Here is a 24,217-nt window from a genome sequence, read left to right as displayed (position 1 = left end):
CCCATTTTCACATGGCTGAAATAGGACTGCGTCTTACAATCGATGTACTGAAAAAATTAATAAACAAATCAGCCAGGGGGCGCTGCAGAAGAAGCCACAGCAGCTTTCAGCGTTTAACTTAAAGCTGCTATCGGTGGTTTCCCCCGCTTGCTGCTATCGGAGGTTTCCTCCTCGACTCCGCCACCTCCCCCCCGCATGCTCCGCGACTCAGACAACCCCCCCCTTGCTCCAAGTGATGGTCCCAACACAGAAGGAGCAGAGCCGTGTGTCCCGCTGCATGCCCTGTGCCTCCGCACCCCTCTCACCCCCCCCCCCCCCCCCCCGCCGCTCTGCTTGCTGGAAGTGCCGGCCCCCACACAGAAAGAGCAGTGTGTGTTCGGCTGCATGCACCACAAGCCCCCCCTCCCCCATCTGATTCTCTGTGTCTGTCTCTCTGTGTGTGTCTCCCTGTCTGTGTGTGTGTCTGTCTGTCTCTGTGTGTGTGTGTGTCTGTCTCTGTATGTCCCTCCATTCTCTCCCTCCCCCTCTTCCTTCCATTCTCTCCTTCACCTTCCCCCCCTCCCTTCCCCCCCTGCCCTTCCTTCCCTCCCCCCCTGCCCTTCCTTCCCTCCCCCCCTGCCCTTCCTTCCCTCCCCCCCGCCCTTCCTTCCATCCCCCCCACCCTTCCTTCCCTCCCCCCCTGCCCTTCCTTCCCTCCCCGCCTCCTTCCTTCCCTCCCCCGCCTCCTTCCTTCCCTCCCCCGCCTCCTTCCTTCCCTCCCCCGCCTCCTTCCTTCCCTCCCCTCAGATAAATGTGTGCTATTGTCTGCTAGTTTAAAAAAAAAAAAAAAAAAATCTACACATTTAATATAGTGGGGATTTTCCCCCAATTTTTTTTTTTATTAAATCAAGGGTGCGTCTTAGAATCGATGGCGTCTTAGAATCGATGGCGTCTTAGAATCGAGGAAATAGGGTAATATTTTAAAATATTTGGAACTGCCATACCACCTCCTTCCTTAGCATCCAACATAATTGACCTAGCTATTCTCGGTTGTTTGTGTTTCCAAATAAACTGCATCATTCGATTCTGAATTACTTTTACATTTGAGTGAGGAACAGATATCGGTAATGTCTGAAAATAGTACAAAAGTCTAGGGAGAATATTCATCATAACTGCAGTTATACGCCCTATCCAGGAAATACAATGAGAATTCCAGGCTTGTACATCTTTTTTTTTTATTTTTGCGAATAGGTCAGGGTAATTATATTTATATAATAAATTATAATCTCTGGTAAAATAAATCCCTAGATATTTCAAATGGGTCTTTTTCCATTGATAGTCAAAGTGCCGTTTAAGCACCTTCACCTCCTTTTCAGTTAACATCAAATTTAAAGCTTCCGATTTTCCCATATTTACTTTATACCCAGAGAGCTCACCAAACTCCCAAAGGGTGGACTGCAGATTCGGAAGGGACGTCAATTGGTTAGATATTTTAAGAATAATATCATCTGCAAAAATCGATATTTTCTTGCACACGTCTTTTATTTTAATCCCTTGTATATTTGGGGAGGCCCTGATAGTGGCTGCGAGAGGCTCAATTGTCAGAGCATAAAGAAGGGGAGAAATGGGGCACCCCTGCCTAGTCCCATTTTTAATTGTTATTAGGTTCCCCTCCCCACCTGGAAACTTCAGGGTGGCTGTTGGCGACTGATTAGAGAGCCCAAACTCACTGTAAAAAAGATCTGGAAAATCCAAATACATCTACTGTTTAATCTAGGAAGTCCCAACTAATCCTATCAAACGCTTTCTCCACGTCTAAGCTCAGCAGCATAGCTTTCAGTTTAGACTTATATGTCTGGTCAATAACATTAATAATTTTTCTTGTGTTGTCTAATGCCTGGCGTTCGCTCACAAATCCAACCCGATCATAGTGAATTAGTCTTGGGTGTATTGGAATCAACCTGTTGGCTAAAATTTTGCTATAGATTTTCAAACCTGTGTTAGGCTTGGGTCCCGTTGCGTCCGGCAGTGCGTGCGGCCGCGTGCGCATTCCCCATCATCACATGGTATCCTCCCGAGGCGGTCCCAGTCCCTCCTAACTGCACAGCTGACTACGTGCTGTGACGCGTCAGCCTGCTGGAGCTACAAGCTCCTTGTATTTTGCAGTGCTGATGCGTCACGTGGTGCACGCGTCAGCCAATGATGAGGGGAGGAGGGTTGTGTAAAAGCTCAGAGGTATTTATCTCTGGGAATGAAGCAGTCTGTGCTTGGTAGCAGAGCCCTGCTGGAGGCTCACAGGGGACACATGTATTTACTGCCTGTCCTCTCACTCATTTACATGCAGGGCCTGGGGGACGGGCCCCGGCTTCAGGGCAAACTAGGAGGGGGGGGTAGGGCTGCGGACGGGACTTTACAGCACCCGATCAATCTGACATATCTCCACAATGTTTTATATATTCCACTCCAGCACACAGACACACAAGTCACGGCCGCGCCCCCCCCCTCGTCATGGCCCCGCCCACCCGACCCGTTTGGTCACGCCCCCCCCCCCCCCCGCTCCAAAAAAAGTTTCCTGCAGACCGCAGATCGCGGTGCAGTGAGTTGCACGCGCCACCGGCAAGCAAGACAGCGGATGCGTGCAACGGGGCCTTAGCCTTAAGCAGTGAGATTGGCCTGTAGCTACCACAACATAAAGGATCTTTCCCCTCTTTAGGGATCACCACTATATTGGCCTTGTTATCTGTGGAGGGATTTGTTTTCCGCTGAGAAAATCATTAAATAGATCCAACAGACAAGGCCCTAAAATTCCTATAAAATTATTATAGTACAGATTTGGAAAAACCATCTGAGCCCGGTGTCTTCAATGGTTTCAAAGAACCAACCGCTCTCCCCAGTTCTACCGGAGTTATTTTTGTGTTTAAAATATTATGATCTTCCTCCGTCAATTTTGGGAGGGCACAATCTCTCAGATAGTCCTCAATCTGGGTCAAGCATGGAACTTTAGCATTCAGGGTTGAATTATCTAGATCATAAAGTTCCGTGTAGAATTTAGCAAATTCCTCTGCGATCCTTGATGGGTTGTAAGTCACTCCTCCACCTTTTATCCTAATAGCGGGAACCGAGGCCCTCACCCTGATCCCTCTAAGTTTGTTTGCTAATAGACAATCTGCCTTATCACCCTTGTCATAATACGTCTGCTAGTCCACTTAAGGGCCTTCTCTACATCCTCCAATTGTAACCTCTTAAATTCCTCCCTTGCCTGGTTCAAAATCTTATACACTTTCCTCAACGGATTTTTTTTTTTATGTGAGTGTAGCCAGGTCTCCCCAGCCTGTCAGCACCCCCCTCACCTTGCTGACGATCGCGGGTGCAGCCGAGTCAAATGGCGGCACCGCCCGGCGATCGCAGGGGTGAGGGCGGTCAGGCCCCGGCTCGGGGGTTTCCGGGGACGCGTGCGGCCGGTTGCCAAGGCCGCATGCACGTCACAGGGCTCCCAGCGCGATCGGAGCCGGGTGAGGAGGGTGCCGCCATTGCGCATCAGTTCGCGCATGCGCAGTAAGCCCCCGGCGGACCGACAGAGTCGCGCATGCGCAGAAGGTACCCTAGAGCCAGGGAACAGTTGCGTGAGGGCAGGGACCGTACAGGAGAGGTTGCGGCGGCCATTAGGGATTCGCGCAGGCGCAGGGAAGGCGCGCACGCGGCCCCAATGTAATTGCAGCCTCCACGGGACTACAACTCCCATGAGGCTTAGGGGCCAAGCACACTAGGTGCCTTAGTGTGGCCAATGAGGGCCAAGGATCTCTAGAGGGAGAAAGGAGATACATTGTTTGGGCTTGCAGCTACGCAGTCAGTTGTAGCAGCGGAGCAGAAGGGGAAGGAAGGGTGCAGGGAGCGAGTGAAGCTCCTGCATCGCATATAGGTCCCCCCTCTCCTAGGTAGGCCCCAACTCCCCACCAGGTTAGTGGGTAATTGATAGGGACGGCCCCAGTTAGGGACTCTGCCCTTAGTGAGTGCTGTCTTGTCAGAGTCACGGCTGTCAGTGCTGTGAGGTCTGGCAGGCAGGCACAGTGTTTGTGCAGCACGGTTGCTGCACGGACCAAGTAAGTGGCAGTGCGTTACTGCAGGTACTAGTTGGTTAGAGTCAGGACCGGGAAGAGCTAGGGGGGGCAAGATAGGCCAGTTAACCCCTTAGGTCCCAGGTAGGTCCTCACTCCCCAGTTTGTGGTGCTACAGGGACAGGCCCTAGGTTAGGGACCGTGTCATGTAGTGCCAGTGTTAGATAGGGATCAGCGGATGCTGCAGTTCCAGTGAAGAGGTCTGGGTGCAAGTCGATACCCAGAGATCAGAGACTATCTCCAGGGTGGGATCGCCCCTGGCGGACCCCAAGCAAGGATTCACCGGACCGGATCAGACGGGATCCAGAACGACTGATCCTTTGTGAAGTTGTTGCTGCTCCGAGCACCGGAGTGCTCGGCAGGTACTATACATATACAAGTGCACCAATGGGCCCTTAGTATAATAGTGACTGCACAGTCACCCATTGCCTCTCTGCAAGAGTGCGGGACATTGGGTGGGGTTTCTATGGGCACTGGGTGGGATCACCTGGTGTTGGGAAAGCATCCTGTGCGACGCAGTAGTGTCTCCTCTAGAGAGGGACACATGTTATTGGGTGTGATGTTATGAGTATAATTGTTATGTATTAGTTATCGTTTATTCATTCAGTAAACCTGTTATCCATAATACTGGTGTATGTGGTTTCTGGGTGGGTTCCTATGTTAGGGCCATTCTACATTTCCATAGAATCCTATATAGGTGGAGGCGCTGAAACCAAGAAACGTTCCAGAGGATTCACCCCAGGCTCTCACTAGCGGAGGCTCAGGCCTCCTGTGAGCCTGCAGGTATATGCACCACACCTGGTAACATTGCATGTTCTCCGCACACACACTAGATCTGCGATTGGGGGGGGGAATACCCGTTACATGAGCTTTCTAACTTTATAATTTTTCCCGTTAAATATTTTTGTTTTTCCATTTTTATTCTCTTTCTGTATGATACTATTGAAATAAGCCATCGTGGCCTTATGTGCCTCCCATAGAATCGCTGTTGATTCTACAGACCCATTGCTAAACCAAAAAAAAATTTTTAAGTGAAAAGTGAAATTTTGTGTGCTATCTCCGGATAGTTTAGTAAAGAATCATTCATTCTCCAATGAAATTATTGAATCTTTGCGAATGGTGGGTTAACAGGATTGCCACTGGGGCGTTGTCCGACCACGTGATAGGCCCTATATCTGAGTGGACCAATACTTCTAGGAAATTTGGAGATACAAAAATATTATCGAGTCTAGAATACGAATCGTGTGGGGCGAATAAAAGGAATAATCTCTCTGCCCTTAATGTGAGCAGCGCCAGGCGTCCAACAGTCCAAATCCTTTAATTAGCAATCTAAATGTCTTTGCTACACTGTATGTCATTGCAAAATGAGAATGCCCTGGATGTGTGGACTTGTCCATATCTGGGTCCGGTACCATATTAAAATTGCCTCTTAAAATATATAACTGTTCTCGATTATCTCCCATTGACTCCAATGTTACCCATAGAAAATCAATTTGTCTCTCGTTAGTCGCGTATATGTTCACTAGTGTAATATCTAGATCTGAGAGAAGACCATAGACAACAAGTGACCTCCCTCATTGGTCTCTCTTGACCTCCAGAGTCTGGAATGGGATACCCTGTTTTATCAAAATCGTAACCACCCTTTTCCTACTGGTAAAAGACGAATAAAATGCTATAGGGCATTTCCTGCTAAAGGTGTTTAGGGGTTCCTTGGTATCGAAATGCGTCCCTTACTGAAAAACAATATCCGCTTTCAGTTTTCTGAATTCTTTTAGGGCCAATCTACGTTTACCATTACTATTTAAAACCTTAATATTCAGGGACACTAATTTCAATGGGACTTGGCTAGTCATTCCCGGTGTCATATCTCTCTCTCTCTCTCATGCGAAAGTTGTACTTGTACTTAGTCTGTACTTAGTCTGGCCTGGCGGGCATATGGCTCTTCTGGGGGCGTCCTGACATCGGGCATACAGGTCTCCCTCCCACTCCCAGCCTACCGATCGGACCTATGCCGTGATTTGGTCAGAATATAGAAACTTAACAAATACAACAATTCCTACTTATTCTGCACTACATAAACATACAGCATATAACTTTTCCTACTATGATACCACTATAAATGTATAGAGTCTAAATAATTTCAGGTAGAGTTTGCCCTTGTCCTTTGATGGAGCGTGTCGTTCTTTGTGTCTGTAACCTGGGTGCAAGTGTGGTGTCCAACCCCTCAAAATTCTCTGTCCCTTCATAGTCCTAGGGCCGAGGCCCACTCACCAACCACACGTGTCCCTAGTATACTCATTCCCCAGCTTCATCAACATATCATCTGCGACAGATCAGGACTCTGGCCTTGAGCAAAAGACCCCAGGTCACAGATAGAACCATCCCTATAATAAAATATAAAAAACAAAAAGGGGAAACAGATTTCTTTGCGTCGTTTTGTGTTGCCTGACCATCGGCAAGGGAAACCGCTTCGGACACGAACTCAGAGAAACCCAACGGGGCCTCTCCAGAGGCACCGCCGGTCTTAATTCTTTCATCTCCGGGCAATTGCTCACTCGATCGATCATCCTCCGTATTCTCACTACGAGCTCCTTGTTGTCGTCTGATCTATCTTTGGGGCCAAATTTAGAGCTGATAGAAAAAGAGCAGATTCCTTAGGATAATGGAGCGAGATCTGTTTGCCCTCGTGGTTGACTATAAGACGGAATGGGAAGGCCCATCGATACAAATCCCTTTTTCCTGAACTATCGCTGTTACCGGGCGCAGTCCTCTTCATCGATCTATTGTCAGCCTGGACAGGTCCTGAAAAATCTAGATAGAGTCGTTTTCGAATTCAACCGAGTCTCTATTTCTGCATCCCTTTATAATCTTTTCTTTGGTTGTATATTAATGGAGCCTTAGGACCACATCTCTGCTTTTTTTGGATCGTTAAATCTCGGTCCCAAAGCTCTGTGAGCTCTGTCCATCATAAGTTCATTGTCTTGTAGTTGGGGATATATTGACAGGAAGAGCCTTTTAAGATATGGCTGCAGTGGTTCCGCAGACACTGACTCCGGGATATGGCGGATCTGTAGGTTCTACCTTCGTTCCCTTTTCTCAAGATCATCCATACCATCTCGCATAGCCCTCATCTTCGCTGAGACGCAGGACCTCATCATCCATATTTACTTGGTTGTGTAAGGCAACGTCCATTTTATTTTCCAGCTGCGTGGTTCTCTTAGCCTGTGAAGCAACCTCTGAGTTAAATTCTGCTACAGCTCTGTCCAGAGCTGACTGGAAAGACACTTGCATTTCTCTAAGTATACATTGCAGATCCTGCTTTGTGATCACTGTGTCTTCCTCTGCAGTGACTCTCTCTCTCAGCAGCAGCTCTCACCTCTGATTCTTTCACTGCAGTGTTCCTGTTTGCTGGGTTTATCAGTGTTGCTCGTCTCTTCAGGGCTTCTCCTTCTGTTCCAGCATCCTGCTTTTCTGGGGTTGGTGCTGCGCGCTCTCGTGCGCTCTAGATTGGCACCATCTTTATGTTTCCTCCCCTTGTCAGCCGTCGCCGACTGAACCCATCCAAAACGGGAGAGATCCGGGGTCCCCGGCTTCCCGTCGTTCTCGTGGGACATCTCCGCTGCTTCCCCGCCTGCTGCAGCGGTCTGTGGCTTGGGAGAAGGGGCCGATCGAGGGTAATATTAAATTATATTGGTGGAGTGCATGGAGCTATCCTAGCAAAAGTGCATTCGCGATGATGTCACGCGCGTCCCCCGAGACATCTTGTTCTTTCTCTACTGGCTTTCATTGAGTTGAAGCAATGTTCAACAGTTATTCATTTTGTCACGAATCCCCTACTGCGGCTGCCCGCCATTTTGTCCTGGAAAATTCTATCCTCCGTGGAAAATTGAAACTGAAATAATCAGAACTGGAATCCAATCTTATAACACGGAACCAGGTTGGCAATACTGGAAAAGCAGGCATTGAGAGAAAAATGCAAAGATCAATTACACAAAATGAAGATGTGCAGAGGAAAGAGAGAAAAATAAAAGAAATCCATAAGCCTGGAAAATGGTGCTTGCATGTGAGATGGACGTTTCTGTTAATGAATAAAGGCACCACAAGGACAACTCTGGCTGTTAATGACAGAATTGTGCACTTCTGGCACACCCTGACTATTAGAAGCCACACTGAACAGCAATGACTTTTCAGGGGATGACAGTAGCTAATCATTTGTGGAGTTCTGTTGTATAATGAGAAGGAGCACGGATAGGACACTGATTAAGTCAGACATGTAATAATATTGCATTGTTTGTTTAATATGGTAATTAGCATAATTGTATATGTCCTTGTAACAGGATTAAATACAGCACCTTTTTTTTGTTATATATAACTAGCTGATATACCCGGCGTTGCCCGTGATGTAATGTTCTGGCTCCCCCATCCTCCCTCTCAACTCCCTTCCCCCCTTCTTCACAGCTGTTCAGAGCTGCGCCCCGCTCCCCCCACTGTTCACAGCTCCGATTCCCCCCCATTCAATGCTTTGTTTCCCACCTCCCTGTCCCCCGTTCACAGCTCCGTTCCCCTCTCCCTGTTCACAGCTCCGTGCCCCCCGTGTGTTTGGCAGCTGAGCTGACTGAGGGGGTAAGTGTGTGTGTGTCTGTCAGTCAGTGAGTGTGTGTGTCAGTCAGTGAGTGTGTGTGTCAGTCAGTGAGTGTGTGTGTGTCAGTCAGTGAGTGTGTGTGTCAGTCAGTGAGTGTGTGTGTCAGTCAGTGAGTGTGTGTCAGTCAGTCAGTGTGTGTCAGTCAGTCAGTCAGTCAGTGTGTGTCAGTCAGTCAGTCAGTCAGTGTGTGTGTGTCAGTCAGTGAGTGTGTGGTCCCCCCCCCGCGCGCATCTGTGTCGGCAGCGGGTGGGGAGGTGAGGCGCTGCTGAGAAACGGTGTGGTGGGGGAGAGGCGGCTGGAGGCGGCGGCAGTTTCCCGACACTACCCGCATGCTGCTGCTGGCCGGGGCTCGGGTGAGCCTGGTGGATTCCCTGGGGGGAGGTGAGCTGGGAGGGTTGATGGGGGGGGAGCCGGTGGGGAGGTTAGCTGGGTGTAGAGGAGTGTGTGTGTCTCAGTTGGGTGAGGCGAGCTGCGGGTGAGGAGAAGAAGAGAGTGGCAGTTGGGTGACGTCATGGAGCCACCAATCTGATTGGCCAGAGGCTGAGGACCAATCAGATTCACCACATTTAGCACCAACCTCACAAAATTCAATTTTATATATATAGATGAAAATGTTCAGAACGTGCAAAATGTGTGCAAGGAACAAGAACGTAAAATATGTTGTGCGCTGTAAAAACAATGTCAGGTTGCAATGCATCTATACGCAAAACAAAACAACAGCTAATATTCCTGTAGGCAGGGGCGCGCAAACTTTTTTTGCTGCGCCCCCTCTGCCTGTTCTGCTCCAGTGGTGCGCCCCTCCCCTTTACCTAGCGGGGTCATGTGACGTCACGTGACGTCATTTGACGCATGTGACGCCATGTCACATGACCACGTGGCGTCATTTAACGCCACGTTGACATGGACACGAGTCCTGACTCTGGCAGAGTGAAGGTAAGTTTAGAGTTGCAGGGTACTCACGCAATCCCCCGGCATTTAATTTTGCCCCCCTCCCCCACTTGCGCACCACTGCTGTAAGGTACTCCTTTGAGACATTTGCAACAATATATTTGCAAAGGCTTACATTTTTTACATGCATTTATACAAATCAATTTATTTGTTGACGCTGAACCATAAAACCGAATGCAAATAGGGACTATGCCAAATCAACCTCTAATGTGTCTAGAGATGGCATATTTATCATGTTACAAATCATAATTAAACATTCAAAGCACACAGCATAGAAAATATAAGCATACTGTATAAACTATGCAAAGGTAACTGAGGATCTAAGGTAATTAAACAATCTCTAAGGACCATTCCTGCTTTGTTATGATGTCACAGAAAACAGTAACAATTTTTCCCCTATGCTTCTCGCTCAACATACTGTATACTTTTATGATCCTTAGCCATTACAGCTCAACCCCCTTATAACGCTGTGCTTGGGGTGCAAATAACCACATGGCGTTATAAGCGGATCGCGTTAAAAATAATGTACAATTGTATGCAGTGTACTGTAAAGTATTAAAGATTCCAATAATCGTGTTGTAAAGTATTCATAAATACGAAAATTGGGAGCCACGCTTGCATCGCATTATACGCGGATTCGCGTTTTAACGGATCGCATTATAACGGGGTTGAGCTGTACTTGTAAAGCACTAATTTCACAAAATTTGGAAACAAAATCTTGTGCGAATGCAAAACTTTGTTTTTTGATGGGTAAGTAGGGCTGCTGACCCACCAATAATTCTGTACTCAAGACTTGACAGCAGGGTGTTTCACCTTCATTCTGAAGTACAGGATAGATTCCCATTTTACCCTGTGTTCCTCATCTTCTCTACATGGGGGTTTCAAGAAGCCCTGACAATTTATCTTTCAGACCTCTCTTTAGCATAGCGGGATAGTGGCACAGTACACCCTACAAAATGAATACTGTATCTGTAAGAATGTATACAGGAAAAGAACCCTCTAGAGAGGAAAGTGGAGCACAGCCCAGAGACAAAAAAAGCAGGAACCAGCAAACTAGAGGTTAAAAACTCCTTTAATGATCCAAAAGGGGGGAGACACCATAAAAATACACCAACCACCCACACCAAGCCCCAAAGGGCTTTGCCCAAAACGCGTCAGAGTGGGTGGTTGGTGTATTTTTATGGTGTCTCCCCCCTTTTGGATCATTAAATGAGTTTTTAACCTCTAGTTTGCTGGTTCCTGCTTTTTTTGTCTCTGGGCTGTGCTCCACTTTCCTCCCTAGAGGGTTCTTTTCCTGATCTTCAATCAAGATGGATGCACGCCTACATGGATTCCCTGCTCCTTCCAGCTGTTATCAACAGGGAGTGGACTTTGATATTATACTTATTGCATTACCCATATTGTTCTGTGACTTTATTTGAGTGTGGTTGGGGAAAAGGGGGTCCTTAGCCTTTGGTTTTGTGTCCCCCTACTACCCAATAAATCCCACTTTAAGATTTAAGCCAAATTGGCAGTCACGTGCTTATGAACTCTTATTGGGATGACAACATTGTCAAGTGCTCTTAAGGAGTTATACATAAGTTTCATACTAGGAATCCGATGTCCTTAATGTTATGAGATCTGCTATATCTCTGGATTTCTTCTGTTGCACCAATCTTGGACTATATGTTCTGTTTCTTGAACAATGTATACAGTATGTGGTCTCATCAGCCACCACAGCACTACCAACACTCACTTACTGTATCTAAGGGGAGCACGGAAGGAAAACCGTCTGAACAGAAGGGTTTAGACTCTCATGATCGACCAAATCACTTGGACTGTCTCAATCCGCAAAACTGTCTCAGCCTGGCTTGATGTAAATATGTGGATGGAGTCTCACACTTGCATATCAAAATGTTTCCATTAAAATTACAATTTAACTTAGGAACCACAAATCTCAAGAATTTGGGTCACGTACCTGGTTGACATCAAGCCTCGTCAAGTTTTCCAGCTCCCATTCTGAAAGACATGCAAGACCATTGCCATAGCATAATTACATGTTATTTATTTTTAATATGTGATCTGCAGATTCTACATGGGTAGAAACATAAAACGGGACAGAAAATAAAAGTCATTTAGCCCACAGTTCCATGCACACTTAGAAAAAGCAAACCTGGCTAGGCTGGAAGTGTGTAGGTCTACCATACCTTCTATTTCAACTTTGGAGCTCTTTACTGTAGTTTTGAATAACAAAAATATATAATAATTAATAGATGGACTAAAATGTTCACACTATGTTGCAAAGTTGATATGACCTAACAGTTGGTTGTTAGTTTTGAAGGCGAGTGTTAGAGATTAAAAATGAACATTATTATTATGCCCCACAGTTTGAGTATGCATTATGACTCAGAACCCTCTTATCAAACATGAATCTGCTGTAATATATGGCATTGCTATGTATGACTGCACACTTGAAGAACAAAGGAAAAAAAGCATAAGCTCCATTTCTTCAAAGGAAAACGAGCCTAAGTAAATTGTGAACAGAGTGCAGCACAGTGATGCTTAATGCTGTTATATCAGGCAGAAACTTCCTTTTCAGTGTTGTTAAAAAAACAATCCTCAAGTATGTTCCCATCACTCACAAAAAACATATCTCATCAATTCCCTGTGAATCACTGGGTGGTACATTAAATGTCCCGGGCTGTTTTGTCTACTGATAATAATGCACTTCACAAGGTGGATTGTAAGTCTCTAAGATTTATTATGTGATTTCTAAGATTTATCAGCACTTCACAAAAAGCAGGAAGAACATGAATATACTGTTAAACGATATGAAACTTTTATTCTTGGATTATACTCTGAGGATAAATGTGTCTAATCAATGATAAATCTAATGACCAGAAACAATAAGTGCAGACAACAAACAATACACAGCTGGTGCAGCACTGAAAAGTTCACCCTCCACTTGGGGTAAGTCCAAATGTCTATAAAAAGTTCAAGAACGTGTGCTCCTTACTATGACAGACAAACTCATATGGATCATATAAGAGGAACAAAAAAAATGGGACGAGAAGACAAGAGAAGCAATAGTGCAATATGTTCTAAAAGTATCAAATATACTGTAAAGCATTCCATGGTCTCACTCACAATTTACACATTCTTTAAGGCATGGTAAGGTGTCCGGAGTCTCTCTTTCCAGCCCCCCTCTCGAGTCATGGTCCGACATGGGTTCCTGGGTTTAGTTGAGCTGCAGACTTGGTTTCCCCGTATTCCCGGTCAGCGTTGGATCACTTAGCTCTTAGTTGTGCTGTTCTGCCAGCGTTCGCATGCGCACACTGTCCTTCCACTCTCTCGTGCTGAACGTGCTGAACGTGTACTCCTGCGACATCAGTGGGAGCTGGAAACACCCTCCGGTCAATCCTCTACCTCTCCACTCCCACACATTTTGCCAGATTAACTCCGCTTCATCAGGGAATGGTAGCTCAGTCCTGATCTAACCCTCTTATAATCTTTATCCTAATTGGAAAGCGCTGTAGTTACTGATGTTAAAGCTTACTCTTGTATATTGTGAAAAAAGTGATAAAGGCGCGAACAACTTAAAAGAAAATGTGATAAAATTAAAATTAAAATATAAATACAAGTGTTAAGGTGATGAAAAAGATAGTGTTTTTACACCCAGCTCAAAACCTCCTGGTGGGACCTGTTTTACGGGTTCCAACGGTTAAAGCAGTATCTCAAACAATCCAGGGGGAGCATATGGGGAAAAGAAAACAAATGGTACACAAATAAGTGCAGACGTAATGAATTCAATGAATTTTCAGAATGTGTCTTGGCTCATATGATTAATCTACTCACAGGACGTTTTTTTGGTGGTACAAGCTGTAAGGCATGTCGGTTCAAGTCATCAAATACAACTAAATTTGGTTCTAATGTCACAGGTGAAGTCTTTGATATTGACACTTTTATAACTTGCAGGACAGACCATGTAGTCTATCTGCTGGAATGTTCCTGCAAGTTACAATACATAGGAAAAACTACTAGACCTATAAGAACTAGGATTATTGAACACCTGAGTGGCATTAAGAGAAAACTTATAAATCACAGCATACCAAAGCATTTTACAGAATTTCATGGTGGAGAACCGACTTGTCTTAATTTTAAGGCCATTGAACATGTGTTACCACACTGGAGGGGAGGTGATAGGGGATCAGAACTACTCAAAAGGGAAACCTTTTGGATCCACCGCCTTAAGACACTCACTCCAAGGGGTTTAAATGCTGAGATAGATCTTGCACCATTTTTGAGCTTACTCTTGGGCAGGGGTTCCGAACCCCACACTGTGATCTCATGCGTGTCCTGGCTGAACAGCACAACTAAGAGCTAAGCGATCCAACACTGACCAGGACTGCGGTGTAACCGTATCTGCAGTTCGCTAAACCCAAAAACCCATGTAGGAACCTGACTCGAGATTGGGGCTGGATAGAGACTCTGGACACCTTACCATGTCTTAAAGCAGGGGTGCACACATTTTTTCCCCCTGCACCACCCTGCCTGCTCTCCCTCCCTGCTTGCGCACCCACTTACCTCTGGCGTCAAATGACGTTGCGGGGTCACGTGACGTCACCATGGTAACAAGAATATAAGATGTGTATCAAATTATGTATCAAGATGATGGAATATACTCCATAACAATAGCAAAAAGTGTCATTTAGCACCATCAGCAAATGTATGTCAAGTGTTATTTGGATTTCCTACAACTGATTTCTTGAACAAAGGTTAATTATTTAGATCTAGTGTGTTTAAATGACGCAGGGTGAATAAAAATACTCCATTTACAGAAGCAAACATTGAAATATAGCATTACTGTACATCATTGTTTTTTAACCCTATCCTTACAGACAGACCACATTTGCGGATAGCCAACTATAGGACCTGAAACACCCCTGGACTTTACCCTCAGAGGATTCTGGGTAACAAGGGCCACTGTGATTGTTTATAAGAAGAGAGACTGTTTAAACCTTGGCCAGTGGGAACCGGCAAGGAATTAGTTAATGTCTCAAAGAAACAAGGTAGCATAAATAAAGCAAAAATTCAGCTATGTAGCCAACCTTGGAGTTCCTGATACAAGACAGAACAGCAAAACTTTTAACATGCATCCCACACAGCAAGGCCCAGCAACAGATAACACTAAACAAAGAAGATACAGTTATAGAAGATGGGAGGTATTTGGAGCATGCACAGAGAATGCTAGATGAAATAATGATTAGTGTGACAGCTTTTAGAAGGTATAACAAGTACGCCCTGAATAAGATTCCTTTGTTTAAAAACCAAAGAGTCTGTCCTCATCACGAGGACAGAGCTGTATCCTAATTGCTTGCTGAGGCTTAAAGAAAACTAAATCTACGTTGAGAAACATCTGTGTCAGACTCTACTTCCTTCACCAACCATTATTTTATTTATTTAAAACCTATGTGCAGTGTCCCCTCAATTGCATTGGTCAAACCTAAAGCCACTCATTGACTCAACTGAAGCACATAGAAAGCATAGCAATATACTAGAACGACATACGTGGGCATAAACATGAGATTGGCTGTTTTGGGTCATTAAAAGTTAACATAATAATGCCCATTTCTGACCTTTGGTAATGGGCCCATCTTTGAATTTAAAGTCATGAAAATGTACTGTAATGTTCCTTTTTCGTGAAGATGTTCCAGAATGTAACTTCTCCTACATTTTTTAAACTCTGCTGAATTTATTGGGCTGCTTTCATAAATATTCAAAAAACACAGAATATTCTGGCTGAAATTAGGCACGATGCGGTGTCGTCTGTCACTCGTTCTGGCCATAACAGTCATCCAAGTCAATAGTACAGTAGTTACCACCAGAACAGGCTCGATATCCCACATCACACTTGATAAATCTCAGCCCTAGTACCTTTTGATGGGAAGTGATACGTAGGTAATAGTTGTGGGACTACATACGTTTTGAGGTGTCGTCAACGTTTTGCAATTGCACGTTCCTTGGATAATGCACTCCAGCTCCCCAAACAACCAATGGTGTCAAGGTCTCTGAGGGGTGACCAGCTCCATGAGACCCTGCAGATACAACATTATAGGATCAATTTATTTGTATCATTAACAGTTCTCTACGACTACTCCACTACGGGGAATTTTAATAATAACTTTTGTATATATTTTTAACTATTACTGTTATTATATTTTGATCTTAATAAAAATTTATTATTTTCAGTTTCTATATTACCTATCCCTTAGTGGTTATGTTATTGACCTAGAGGAGGTATTTCTTGATGGGCCACTGTTGCCATAACATTAATCATATTGGCATTGAGTGCACTGTGTTAGGGGTTTCTTTCTGACTCTTCTTGGGTCAAATCTGTATGCTATATATCATATACCTCTATGCACCTGCTGCTATGTTTTCTTAGGACTACATTATAGGAGAGCGGTCTGATTCATTTGGTTTATAGCAATACTTAGCAGCAATCTTTAACTGAATCCCAAATGTCTCTACATGGAAGCTATGAAATTATAACATAAGGGAGGTTTGTAATGTAGTATGCTATATATTCATCCTCCTAAGGGCAGTACAAACAACACAGGGGCATCCCTTAAGGTTGGAGGAGAGGAGATTTAACCAGCAACAAAGGAAAGGGTAGTTACAATGTGGAATTCATTACCCATGGAGACTGTGATGACACATACAATAAATATCTTCAAAAAATGGCTGGACATCTTTTTTTAGAAAGGAAAAGAATACAGGGATATACCAAAAAAGTAAACATGGGAAGGATGCTGATCCAGGGAGTAATCTGATTGACAATATTTGGAGTCAGGAAGGAATTTATTTTTCCCCTTATGAGATATCATTGGATGGTATGTCACTGGGGGTTTTTGTTTGCCTTCCTCTAGATCAATAAGTAAGTATAGATATAGGATAAAGTATCTGTCATCGAAATTTAGCATAGGTTGAACTTGATGTACGCATGTCTTTTTTTCAATCTAATCTACTATGTAACTATATGCATCACCAGCTGTTACTAATGGTTTCATATTCAGGCTTATAACTTCTGCGTGTGCAGCGATACGTGAACTTTACAAAAACCCCACTGTAGATGTTATGTTGCTTTTACCCATGCACTGCTATGGGTAGTAGACAGCAGAGTGACTCAAGAAAATGTCATTTTTTTCTCCAATTGAAAAACAGCGCATTGTATCATGTGTTTTTCTTCAGCTGATGTTTTTACAAGAGAAAAGAATGTTTTCACAAAAGGAGAATATCAGTGAAATAAATCAAAAATCGACAAAATATGTATAAAAGAGTTAACAATAACCATACTATACACACGTGAGTTTGCTCACCCCAGTCTGTCATCCCATGGTCAGAGGTGAAGACAAAGGCTGTTTTAGCATCATTTCCATAAAAGTCTTCAATCAGGGCAACCATTTCTTTGACTCCTTCATCGACTTTCTTCACATTTTCTTTGTACTCCCTATTTCAGGAATTGATCAGAAAACAATTCATTGAAATGACAAGCAGATAAGAGGAAAAAAAGGTGCATTAGGTTCAGCTTTCACCATATATACTCGTAGGAAACCTAGAGATGAATATTCTGTCTCATGGAAAGATCTGAGGATGTTTGAAGACAAGTATGACCTTCTTGTCCCATCTATTTGCTGAAGACTATGTTACTGTGTGAACACGAAGGTGAATTCTCCAGGAAAGTAAATGCCTCACGTTACAGATAAGGAGCAGTATAGTAGGGGTTTCTTTTCTGAATTAGGGGTAAAGTATGGTGTGTTTCTGCATTGTCTGGGAATTTATTATGAGACAGTTGTAATGGAAAAGTAAAGAGAGAATATATATACATATATATATATACATATATATACACACATACATACATGTAGAGGTATCAGTACCGTGTTAGCCGAGCTTCAATAATCAATTTCATTGTAACATCGCCGGAAGAACATTTTTGATTTACTTACCTGCGTGCTGTCCCTTGATGTCGTGTTGCAACCGGTATCGTATGGTCTATATATATACATACATATATATATATATATATATATATATATATATATATATATATATATATATATATATATATATATATATACATACATACGTACACACACTCACACACACTTTTCTTGTAGAAAAAAAATCTTGTGGTATAAAACTTATACTACCACAGAGAATAACTGCTTTAAAATACCAGCATGTCATCTGTCAGTCCCTGTCAAATGTGTGTAATTGACGTGCTAAATCAAAATGTCAACACCAATATGCATCAAATTAAATCATTGATTAACTGTTGTTTTCCCTGCATATGTTCATGAGAACAGACATGTGGGGCCAACCACAATTTAATAAAAGTCACAGGCATTAATGACTCACTGGAATATCATCAAAAATAAACAGGCAGAAGCTGTATAAATATAGTGTATGAAGAAACCCAAATTAAACTATGAATATTGACATTCTTGGGGGGGGGAGAAGCATTTTCAGTGCACTTACAATGCTGGAGATGCCAGTGTAAGTTTCCCAATCTAAATAGACCAAAGTAGAGCTATAAGCTATGTGACAATAAGCAAAGACATATCCACATATACGTATATATGTCTTTATTTATATAGCGGATTCCATGTGCATAGCGCTTCACAGCAGTAATACACGTGACATAATAATAATAGAACACATAATGGGAATAAGCGCTTCAGACATAAAAGTAACATTACTGTAGGAAAACTAGTCCATGCCCCGAAGAGCTTACAATCTAAGTGGGGACAACTTACAGACACAGTAGAAGAGTTTTAAGAAAAGGGCGTCTGCATGGGGGTCATGGTAAAATAATCTGAGATGTATAGTATCCGCCAAGGGAGCTACCCATATGCTTTGTTGAAGAGGTGTGTTTTAAGATGGGTCTTAAAGGTGGAGAGAGAGTGCTAGTTGGATATTGAGGAGAAGGGCATTCCAGAGATGCGGGGCAGTGAGGGAGAAACATTTTAGGTGGGAGAGGGCTTTAGATACAAAAGGGGTAGACAGGAGACATACTTGAGTAGAACGCAAGAGTCGGGATGGTGTATAGCAAGAAATTAGGTCTTAGATGTAAGGAGGGGCAGAAGAGTGTATCGCCTAAAATGAGAGGAGGAGAATTTTGTAAGTAATATGGGATTTAATAGGAAGCCAGGAGTGATTTCAGTAGGAGAGATGCTGAGACAGATTTAGGAGTTTAAAGTTATTCTAGCAGCAGCGTTTAGGAAAGATTGTAGGGTAGACAGGTGATGGGCAGGAAGGCCGGACAGCAGGAGGAGGGGTTACAGTAGTCGAGAATGAGGTCCGTTGTTAGACTTTTAGCAGTAGAGCGACAGTGGTAAGGGCATATATTTCAAATGTTACGGAGGAAAAAACAACAGGTTTTAGGTACAAGGTAAATGAGAGCACAATGTGAAGGAGTCAAATGTGATCTCTAGGCAGCATACTTGTGATGCTGAGTGTATGATAGTGCTGCCAAAAGTAATGTAGAATGGGCAGTAGGGCCAGGCTTTGGAGGAAGTATAAAGGAGATTCATCTTTGGCATATTAAGTTTGAGTCAGCGGAGGGCAATCCGAAATGATATAGCGGAGAGACATTCAGAAAATGTGGTCTGTACAGCAGGTGTAAGGTCTGGAGTTTACCTTTAGAAAGGCAAATTTGTGTATTATCTGCATAGAGGTGATATTTGAACCCAAGAAATGTGAAGGTCACCTAGAGAGAATGTGTAAATAGAAAAGAGAAGAGGTCCCAGAACAGACCCATGGGGTACCCCCACAGAGAGATCAACAGAGGAGGATGTGCTGTTAACAAATGAGACACTGAAAGTACAATGGGAGGTTAGAGATCCAGGATAGAGCTCTGTTATGGATACCAAGAGTATGGAGAATGTGAAGGAGAACAGGGTGGTCCACAGTATCAAAAGCATGCAGAAGGGTTGAGTAATATGAGTAATATGAGTAATATGAGCAGAGTATAACGACCTTTATCTTTTGCAGCATGGAGGTCATTAGTTATTTTGGTGAGGGCTGTTTCAGTGGAGTGTGCAGTGAGGAAGCCAGGTTGTAGAGGATCTACAGTAGGAGAGGATAGGAAGTAAGAAAATGGAGCAGGCAAGAGAATACAAGGAGTTCAAGGCATTTAGAGCCAAAAGTAAGGAGGGAGACCGCATGATAATTAGAGAGACAGGTAGGGTCGACTATCCAGATTGGAGGGAGGAGTTTAAAATGTGTGTGGACATAGGGATTAAAGTAGGAGCAAGAGGTTTGAGGAGATGGGAGGGAATGGGGTCAAGAAAGCAAGTGGTAGAGGGAGAAGAGGAAATCAGTAGCAACACGCCCTCCTCTGTCACAGAGGGGAAAGAATCAAGAAAGACAGGAGGAGAGTTAGGAAGAGCTGGTGTAAAATATGAGTTGGATACAGAGGGAATGTCTTGGCGAATGGAATCCACATTTGTCTTGAAATAGTCAATGTCCTGAGGTGAAATCGAGGAAGAAAGACAGGTAACAGACTGTGGTCTGAGTAGAGAGCCAAAGACAGACAAGAGGAAGCATTTGTTAGATTGGCGAGTGTTGATTAGTGACAAAAAGTAGGCTTATTTAGCCTGGGAGAGGGTTTAGTTGAAACAGGATAGGATACGTTGTAGTGAAGGAAATCTGCGAGAATATGAGATTTCCTCCTGAGGCATTCAGAGGAGCAAGTGCCAGAGCGAAGCATGCGTGTGTTGCAGTTTAGCCAGAGTCTGCGATTAGAAGGGCGAAAGTGGCAAAGAGAAAGAGGGGCATGTAGATCAAGAGAGGAGGATAGGGCAGAGTTGCAGTTCATGACCAGGTTGTCAGAGTCTGCAGCAGAGCAGAGAGCAGAGAGGGAGGAGTGCAAAGTGGAGTCAAGAGCCGGTAGATTAATGAAACATAGGTCTGGGCAGAAACGAGGGGTAGATAGAGGTGGAGAAGGAGAGAAGTGAGAGAGAGAAAATTAGATTAGATGATGGTCAGAGAGAGGAAAGGGGGAAATGGAGAAATCAGAGAACTTTTTTTGTTTACACGAGGTCCAGGTAGTGGCCATCCTTGTGGGTGCTGGCTGCAGTCCATTGGTTAAGGTCAAAATAAAAGGTTAGAGAGAGAAAGCAGGAAGCCCAAGGGAGAGAGGGGTCATCAATATGGCAGTTCAAGTCCCCAAGGAGAAGAAAACAAGAATCCCCCCTGTCTTCCCACTCCTGTATGGTTACCATGTTCACAATGCAATCTTCTGAAGTGAGTGCATATGAGAAGTAATGAAATGTTGCACGTTCCAGTAACGTTATTATTCTGGTAGCACTAAAACTAAAGAAATTCTGGAGGAAAAAGCCTAGACACTAGAACAAGAGACACATTGAATTTAACAGCAGAACGCCCCACACCTAGTCTGTCTATTTTCCTATCTGCTGTCAAACATCAGACCCAATTTGATCCTTGGCTTTCTTTGATTTTTAGCCTTGCGTTTATCCCAAACATTTCTTTATTCCCTTAATGTATTAACCTGCACCACCTCTGTCGGGAGGCTATTCCATGAATACAGCACACATTCCCATTTTCTCTGAGCCTGCCAACCTCAAACTTCAGACCATGACCGCTACTTCTAGCACTTCTCTTTCAATTAAATACGCTTCCCTTCTGTACTTTGTTGAAACCATTCATATATTTGAAAGTTTCAATATATAACAAACAATTAGACTGGAATAAATAAAACATACAGTAAATGAGCTTATGGATCTATGTTGTGGCACGCTTGTCCTGTAATAATTCTGTATTGAAACATCACAGCACACTCAAATATGTATGTATGTACAGTATTTATTTATATAGCGCCATTAATGTACATAGCGCTTCACAGAAGTAATACATGTGACAATCATATAAATAACAAATAATACAAATAACAGATCGTGGGGAAAAGTGCTTCAGACATAAACATTTACATTTAGGAAGAGCAGTCCCTGCTCCGAAGAGCTTAGAATCTAATTGGTAGGAAGAACGTACAGAGACAGTAGGAGGGAATTCTGGTAAGTGCGTCTGCAGGGGGCCAAGCTTTATGTATCGTGTATTGTATTAGTCATGGAGCTACTTATATGCTTCATTAAGCAGGTGTGTTTAAAAGTGGATCTTAAAGGTTGATAGAGAGGGTGCTAGTCGGGTATTGAGGGGAAAGGCATTCCAGAGGTGTGGGGCAGTCAATGAGAAGGATTTAGGCGGGAGAGGGCTTTAGATACAAAGGGGGTAGAGAGAAGACATCCTTGAGCAGAACGCAAGAGTCGGGATGGTGTATAGCGAGAAATTAGGGCTAAGATGTAAGGAGAGGCAGAATAGTAAAGCTTTGAAAGTGATGAGGAGAATTGAGTGTGAGATGCGGGATTTGATAGGAAGCCAGGAGAGTGATTTCAGCAGGGGAGATGCTGAGACAGATTTAGTAAAAAGTAGAGTGATTCTGGCAGCAGTGTTTAAGATAGATTGAAGGGGAGACATGTGAGAGGCAAGAAGGCTGGACAGCAGGAGGTTACAGTAATCGAGACGGGAGAGAATGTGTCAGAGTTTTAGCAGTGGAGCAATAGAGGAAAGAGCTTATCTTCGTAATATTGCAGAGGAAAAAGTGTCAGGTTTTAGATTCGTTGTGAATGTGAGAGGAGAATGTGAGAGGAGTCGAGTGGGACCCCTACGCAGCGTGCTTGCGCTACTGGGTGTATGACAGAACTTCCAACAGTAATGTGGAAGGAGGTAGTGGGGCCAGGTTTGGGATGAAATATGAGCTCTGTTTTTGACAAGTTGAGTTTAAGTCGGTGGAAGGCCATCCAGGATGATATCGCAGAGAGACATTCAGAAACTTTGGTCTGTACAGCAGGTGAAAGGTCAGGGTTTGAAAAGTAAATTTGTGTGACGTCAGCATAGAGGTGATATTTGAACCCAAGATATATAATTAGGTCACCTAGAGAGAGTGCGTACAGAGAAAAGAGGAGAAGTCACAGGACAGAGCCCTGGGGTACCCCCACAGAGAGAGATCGATAGAGGAGGAGGTGTTAGCAGAAGAGACACTGAAAGTACGATGGGAGAGGTAAGAGGAGATCCAGGAGAAAGCTTTGTTATGAATATCGAGAGTATGGAGAATGTGAAGGAGGAGAGGGTGGTCCACGGTATCAAATGCTGCAGAGTGATCGAGTAATATGAGCAGAGTGTAATGACCTCTGTCTTTGGCAGCATGGAGGTCATAATTATTTTAGTGAGGGCTGTTTCAGTGGAGTGAGCAATATGGAAGCCAGATTGTAGAGGGTCTAGGAGAGAATAGGTGTTGAGAAAATGGAGCAGGCGAGAGAATACAAGACGTTCAAGGAGTTTAGAGGCAAAAGGCAGGAGGGAAACAGGTCGATAGTTAGAAAGACAGGTAGGGTCAAGCTTACTGTTTTTGAGTAATGGTATGACTCTTACTTAATTTTTCGCTCTCCATAAGGATGAAGATAATGTTACATGTGTCATAAATAAGTAAACGATACCAGCACATTATTGACCTCTTACAAGATTCATACTTATGCCAACATAGCAGTTTGCTTACAAACTCTTATTGGGGAAATAATTACACAGGAAGTTTCACTTTTACTGTAATCTTAAATCAGGAAATGCTGTACTTTCTTGATCCCTTAGCTGTGATACATTAGATGTGTGCCTGGATCAAAGACTAAATTGTAACTGAAATATATAATTTTCAGCACTGGAAGAGAACAACCTACCCACCTTGAGCCAGGTCTGTGAGCATGACCATTGGTATCCAATCCAAGCAGGTGCAGGAAAAACACAATCTTCTCCTCATTCAGTTTATTTAACAGTGTTTGGTTACTGCGGGCGGAATCAAAGAAAATCTAGATGAAAAATAAACAACTTGTTAAACCATTTTGTTACAAAGTTAAGCATCTTTTCATAAAGTTTGGGTAAATAATACCATGTTAACTTTAAGGTTCAAATGGGGGAAAGGGGAAGGAGAAAAACACTCTTGCTACTGTCTGATGGAGATTGGGGTGCTGTGGCTAATTACATGTGAACAAAAGAAACCTATAAAGAGAAAATAGGAGTTAAGAAGAAGGCCACTATTATTTAGTAGTGCTATAATAGGGGCCTTCTTCTTAACTCCTATTTTCTCTTTATAGGTTAATGTTAACTTTAAAGCTGCAGACAAAGCAATATCCTACAAGTGTTTTTCTTTTAATAAATCGGTTCTGTACTACGAGAAAATATTGATAGCGTTTTTCTTTAAACAACTCTGAATTACATTTTTATGTATTATAATGTAACAAGCATTTTTTGTTTCTATAACAACCATTTACAAAGTCACATTCCCTTCCTCTTCTGAAACAGGCTCTGGCACACCCCTTTTTGAGCCCTGCCCTCTCTCTAGCAGTGCACCAATTGTATCTGGTGACTGCCTGGTCACATGATCTTCCCCACAAACTTTGTATCTTTGGTCCTCTTCTGCTGC

At 43.6% G+C, this 24,217-nt stretch overlaps 1 protein-coding gene across 5 annotated transcripts in view; it reads right to left on the bottom strand.

The window, feature by feature from the left end:
* PIGN (phosphatidylinositol glycan anchor biosynthesis class N) overlaps nt 1-24,217 on the bottom strand; it is a 318,676-nt gene that overhangs the window by 256,643 nt on the left and 37,816 nt on the right. For all 5 annotated transcript variants that reach the window (XM_075585879.1, XM_075585877.1, XM_075585878.1 and 2 more), the window contains 4 exons: nt 23,479-23,603; nt 17,043-17,173; nt 15,645-15,758; nt 11,642-11,682 (listed from right to left, as the gene is read on the bottom strand). In XM_075585879.1, coding sequence (XP_075441994.1) covers nt 11,642-11,682; nt 15,645-15,758; nt 17,043-17,173; nt 23,479-23,603 — 411 coding nt within the window. The remainder of the gene's footprint in view (nt 1-11,641; nt 11,683-15,644; nt 15,759-17,042; nt 17,174-23,478; nt 23,604-24,217) is intronic.

Source organism: Ascaphus truei, chromosome 2 (assembly GCF_040206685.1).
Source record: "Ascaphus truei isolate aAscTru1 chromosome 2, aAscTru1.hap1, whole genome shotgun sequence".
NCBI lineage: Eukaryota > Metazoa > Chordata > Amphibia > Anura > Ascaphidae > Ascaphus > Ascaphus truei.
Note: the sequence above shows the minus strand (reverse complement) of the source record. Positions and strands in the feature narration are given on the sequence as shown.